The sequence below is a fragment of the Branchiostoma floridae genome, chromosome 8, assembly GCF_000003815.2.
Source record: "Branchiostoma floridae strain S238N-H82 chromosome 8, Bfl_VNyyK, whole genome shotgun sequence".
NCBI classification, from domain to species: domain Eukaryota; kingdom Metazoa; phylum Chordata; class Leptocardii; order Amphioxiformes; family Branchiostomatidae; genus Branchiostoma; species Branchiostoma floridae.
Genome location: NC_049986.1, coordinates 1,038,775 through 1,044,774, shown reverse-complemented (window position 1 = coordinate 1,044,774; position 6,000 = coordinate 1,038,775). Strand labels below are relative to the sequence as shown.

Sequence of the window (6,000 nt, the reverse complement as noted above, 5' to 3'; positions counted from 1 at the left end):
ACACTGCATCCTGTACATATATACAGATAGAGTCCATTTCAAGACACCATGCGGATGTTTGTTGCCATTGTTTAGAATTGATTTTAAAGTTTTGTAATTATATGTCTAGGACATTTGATACTTCAGAAATATTTTTAACACTGTTTCAACTTTATAAATATTTCTCTGGTCCTGTAAAACTTTGGAAATATTCATGGTGTGGAATTGGATACCTCTAATGGTTTCTAAATAATGATAACAGCATTCTACCATTATTTACCATTTTCTACCATTTTTTGTAAATGGTTCAGTGAGATGGGAAAATAGCAATTCACACATCCTTGCAAAGTATGGTTGGGTGCAATGCAACAATGGCCCACCACAAAGGATCCACCAGTGCCCAGCAGTGAAATCTAAAAATATACAGATGCAACAATAGGGCTTACTTTTATGGGGGCAATAAACTAATTTTACCATTTGGCAAGGTTTACAAATATTTGTAAATGTGAAATAATCACACAGGGGTTTCACAATTATTCTAAATAAAGATATTTTTGTACAGTTACTTTCAAAATGTTTCTAAAATATTCAAAGGAATTCAAATAGATTAGTATTTTCTTAGTCAATTTTTTGAAAAGAATTTAATTATTGTGGCTCAGATATTCTTTTATTCAAAATAATTCAGACTAATTATAGATATTGCTTAAAAACCCTCATGGTGTCTTGGAATGGACTCTAGGACACCCACCAACATATTAACCACATTCAATACAGGTACATACAGCACACCAAGGTACATGTATTACACTGCCACACAGGCCAGATCACATACATGGACATAATATACATGTTGTACTTTCTACAACAATTTCTATAGATGGCATGATTCTGACTTCAACTTACTCAACACGAACAAAACAACAGTAACAAAACAAACCATACAAATTAATATACTAATTTTCTTCACTAAAAAGTGGAAAAGATGTACAAGTGACAATTATATTTCCTTGAAAAAAGATGCCTTTTACAAATATTGTTAACTGGGTTGAAATTCTCAGTTATTCCCTCAACTTTGTAATACCCATGAACAAACCAAAGGAAATTGGTTGTGGCCTACCTGATTGAAACATAACTCCAGGTGTAAACCTGTCCCTTCAGACTATAGGTATCAGCTCCTTACTCTGGCAAGACCTACAAAGGATACACTTGCCTTGTCTTCCAGAAATATTACCTGTCATGCAAACATTCAGAGATGCCAAGAAGTCATATACTGTAACATGTACAACATGACAACATCCCTGGGGTTTCTTATCAAACATTTGTTTATCCCAATTACAAACTAAGATAAAATTACAGGCAACACAGAAATCTAGGACAAGACTATATACAGCAACAACAGGTCCCTGCCTTAAGCCTGCTAGATGTTGTGAGGGAACCTTCAAGAACAATGTAAGAGGGGCGTTCAAGAAGTAATCCACCTGACCCACTTCCAGTTGTCTGATCTAGATGAAATTTTGCATATGTAATGATTCATATCTCTATGGGTTATGTTGCAAAAAACAGCTCTGAACTAATTTTGGTTTTTGATTTAAAGGTGTTTGAACTGAGTCAGGTGTGAAATGGACCAGGTGTGAAATGGAGCCAGTTGAGTGTCGCGCAGTGATCCGGTTTTTGTATTTGAAAGGACGCATACCAAATGAGACTTTTGATGAAATAAAAGAAACTTATGGTGATGATTCCCCATCATATGACCTTGTAAAACGCTGGCATTGTGAATTCAAACATGGCCGGAAGTCTGTGGAAACAGCTCCCAGACCTGGTCGTCCATCTTCTGCCATTGATGAGGCATCTGTTGCAGGACCAACCTGGGGCGTCCTACAAAAACGGTGTACAGAGCTGCATCAAACGATGGTAGAAATGCATAACTCTGGGTGATTCCTATGAAGAGAAAGACTAATAACTGCACCAAGTTTCATTAATCTCCTCCTTTGGGAAATGGGTCAGGTGGATTACTTCTTGAACGCCCCTCGTATGTAGTATCCTGTGATGAGGATGATCAGACTCTCATGGTGTCCTCTTCTCCCTCCTCTTCCTCATCTTCCTCCTCCTCCTCATCTGCCCACAACTGGGGCTTCTTCACGGATCTATCAATAACAAAACATGGATAAATTCACAACACATTTCGGCATTACTTATAAACGGTGCTTTTCTGGATCCACTTGACACTCAACAGCATTCTGCAAAATAGAGGCATGCAACTCGAACATCTACTTTACAATTGTATGATTTGGTCCTTCTTATTCCAGTAGATTGAAATAAGAACACAAAAGCAACAGGCAAAGACAGAACAACTGATAACAGTATTAACCGTTGTAGTGCTGTGCCCAACATATGTTGGGAAGCACATGTTGATATTGTTTTCACTATGCTACTTTTTTGTTACTTTCCTTCCCAATAACCCCATAAAGTTATGCATCACTACAAAGCTTAAGGTCTCTACAATTAAAAAATGTAGTATAGTGAAAAAAGTATCCCTTCTTTCCAAAGGGTCTAAAATGCCCAGAATTGGGAAAATGTATAGTGAAAATTTTCCAGCACCACAAGGGTTAATGATAGATAATTCTGTCACTGTGCTATCCAGTCAAATGATGATATACATGAATGAATATTACATAAAAGTTACCTTCAATACTTCAGAGAATGAGACTTGAGAGACTTAATACAGTAAATTATAATAATTATTACTAAACAGTGACCGACACCATGGTCCATGCAACATCTATCCATAAGACCTTCGGTGCGAAGCTAAATGTCATCAAGTCACCAGGGTCAAGCTTAAGGTCATCGACCTTCATGCAGTCCAATCCTAACTCATGCTGGTAGCTGATTTTGAAACATGACAACGTATATATTATAATGTACCCTGGTTGTACTAGCTATATATGTAGTAATTGTAACAGCAGAGACAAGATGGTAGAAGTTTGTAAACACACTACAAACCATGCCTGTGCATACATACACATACAATGTATTATATAAAGCCAATATCAGAGTATTGGAAAACCATAAATGTACAGCAAGGACAGAAACATATTCAGGCGAGGAAACAGGGTGCCAATCTGGCAGTTTCACCCATGCTACCATAAAAGTTACCTTCTTCAACACTGGACCATGGTGTGTTTATGAAAAATGACCTTGCAGGGCGAAGGTTACTATTCTGATCCGAGGGTCTGCACAAGGTGGACAGGTGGGCAGGGAAAAACAACACAACAAAAACACAAACATACATGTTGACTCATTAAAATGACATGTAAGCTAGCCAGGCTTTTAGCTAGGAATTAATTTTAGGGCGTCCAAAGTAATCGGAGTGATCTGCGCCGCGAGCGCCGCAGGCGCGAGTATTGTAGGGGGGTCCGGAGGTATCCTCCCTCAGAAAATTTTGAAATCATAACCCTCTGAAATGCTATTTCCTGCATTTTGAGGTGCATATTGTGTCTGTTGCAATATGTATGAAAAAAAATTTGGGCGTCCGTAGTCCGTCTTGCTTAAAAGTATTGCGTCCCATTTCTTATGTTTGTTAGGACAGTGCGTCTAAATGACGCATTGACGCATGCCTATCTAAAAGCCTGAAGCTAGCTGTGCCAGATTTTCTGGCAAAGAAATGCTTCCCGAGAATGCTGATTCAATGATTGCGGGATTTTTTGAATGCGGGACTGATAGTAGGAACCTACTTGAATCAAAAGCATAGAAAATAGAACGATCAAAAAGACCAGAAAACATTCAATTTGACATCGGCAGAAATCAATCTTAATATCATAGATAATCGACAACCTATAACAAATATGAAAAAAAATTCTGACAAGGGGAAATGGGCAAAGAAAAACATTAAATCTCAGTATGTCACTGCATGTCTACTTGTACCAGGGCTTTAGCCAGCTCAAATTTTTTTTCCGTCAGCCAATTACAATCGTCGCGAAAACCGCGAAAATTAATTAGAAGGACTGAACTGAGACCTTGAAAAACAGGTTTTAATGAGATTATCGTATGCGAAAGGGCGCCGACACACATTGTCAACAATTATAACAATAGCAAAACAAACAGTGTGTGGCTTTTACGGCCGTGGATGGCGTCCCCAAGCCGCCTGTAGCTTCCACCAAGGATTTTTGTCCGTCAAGGTTGACGGATTGGTTTTTAAATTTTTCCGTCAGACGCAGCACATTTCCGTCAATTGACGGAAAAACGGACGCTGGCTAGAGCCCTGACTTGTACCCTAAACTATACAAGGGAAATGGCAACATTGATTTTTGACTGATTTAAGCCGATAAGATTCCTTACTTTCTGTCCTTGCGTCTGTTTGTGACTCCGTCCTCTTCGTCCATCATCTGTTCCAGCATGGCCTGGTCATCCTGGTTGAGCGGGGTGACGGAGATGTCTCGCACGGCGCGGAATTCACCGCAGTTGTTCAGGTGTTCGTTCTCCAGACGGAAGAAATTCCACACAAACCTCCTGCAGGAAAATAGTTCAAAACAGCTTAAAAATTAAATGTAACTTCTCCGCATCAAGAGAAATGCAGGAGCTATGTTAAAGAAAGACTACAGCTCTATGCAAATGCAGAATATTACCCTTCCATTGTTATCAAAGGCATCATTGTTATTAAAGTATATGTAGTTTTGCCCTCTAGCAATGGAAGACAGTACTGCACCATTCTACGTATCACAATGGATTAGTCAGAATACTGACTACTGTAACAACCAAACTCAAGAGGGAAGCATTCCATAACAAAAAATAGACCTCATCATTATCTTGAATATCTACAATTATAGTGGTCTTGTTACTGAAATGCATACATTTGCAGGTGAGTTAAAGTGGCATTCCACTCGACACAGAAGTGTTATTTTCCGACAGATATTAATTTTAGGAAGTGATAACTGCATACTACTTCACATTATACGATAAAGTACCCAGTTGCTCCACATGCCTCAAAAGCATTCAGTCTTCTACTAAACTCCCCAAGTACCCTCTAATTGAATTAATCCTATGGCTGAATACAATGCAAAACTTTTAGGTAAGGTTACAAAACTAATTTCAGGTTCGCTAAGAAATCTCATCTTGTTCTTGTATTCTTTGCTATCTTATGAGCAATTTGCCTTCTCGGTGTGCTTAGCGTACCTCATTTATTCCGAAAGTATGTCTACGATAAACACAGTGTCTATGCGTATAGGGAATGCATGGGTAGGGTCTGCATGGGTTTAGTGAGTGTCATTATTGTACACATCACGTAATTCATCACAAGGTGAATTCCACAAAATATTGCTGATTATGTATTCATTGCCACATTATCTATTGGAAAACAAGATTCCCTTCTGGAGTGGAATGCCCCTTTAAGTACTAAGCATGAAGTTGGGTTTCCTTACTGAATGTGACGCATTTGTTTGGAAATAACCCTGTGTTTTGAGACGAGCCCTTACCTGTAGACTTCCAGCGGTGCGAGGAGGGAACCCACGAGCTCCCCGTGTAGGATCCCCAGCTCACCCAGGGAGATGGACATCACCCAGGCAAAACGCAGGAAGAAGTTCTGTACTGCGCTCAGGTAGTAGTACAACTGCGGTGGAGTGGGGAGGATTTCTTTAGTGCACAAATTTTTACCATAGCTACACATGCCCTTTAGTACATATAGCACACAGCAAGGTGTACATACATGTACTAGAAAGGCCGACATTTGCTTGAGAGCAAATGCAGCATATTTCAGCCATCTCCCTCCCCATGCAACAATAGACTATTCCAAAATCACCCATGTGCAAAAATCGAACGCTTTTGTTTAAAAGTCACTTCCACTAATGACACTTAATGATACCTAAAAATGAATCTTACAAAATTCCTAGTGCAAGAATGGACTCTTCCAGTGCACCCTATGTGAATTTGCACAATAGACCAGTCCAGAAATACTCCCACTGAAAACATGGCCAAGGTTGAACTAAGCAAAAAAGGCATGAAAAGGTAAAATAGACCAGTCCAAAAACA

The 6,000-nt window shown here is 39.1% G+C and overlaps 1 protein-coding gene across 2 annotated transcripts in view; it reads right to left on the bottom strand.

The window, feature by feature from the left end:
• Nucleotides 1-758: 758 nt before the first annotated feature.
• The window catches only part of LOC118420448 (xenotropic and polytropic retrovirus receptor 1-like), a 28,231-nt gene continuing 22,989 nt past the window's right edge, over nucleotides 759-6,000 (bottom strand). The window contains exons 13-17 of one of the 2 annotated variants that reach the window (XR_004831741.1): nucleotides 5,448-5,581; nucleotides 4,315-4,485; nucleotides 3,133-3,209; nucleotides 2,012-2,123; nucleotides 759-1,431 (exon numbers count right to left, since the gene is read on the bottom strand). Coding sequence is in view for 1 of the 2 variants with exons in the window: in XM_035827249.1 (XP_035683142.1) it covers nucleotides 2,036-2,123; nucleotides 4,315-4,485; nucleotides 5,448-5,581 (393 nt within the window). In the remaining variant the exon portion in view is untranslated. The remainder of the gene's footprint in view (nucleotides 1,432-2,011; nucleotides 2,124-3,132; nucleotides 3,210-4,314; nucleotides 4,486-5,447; nucleotides 5,582-6,000) is intronic. The other variant, XM_035827249.1, reaches the window with a different exon arrangement.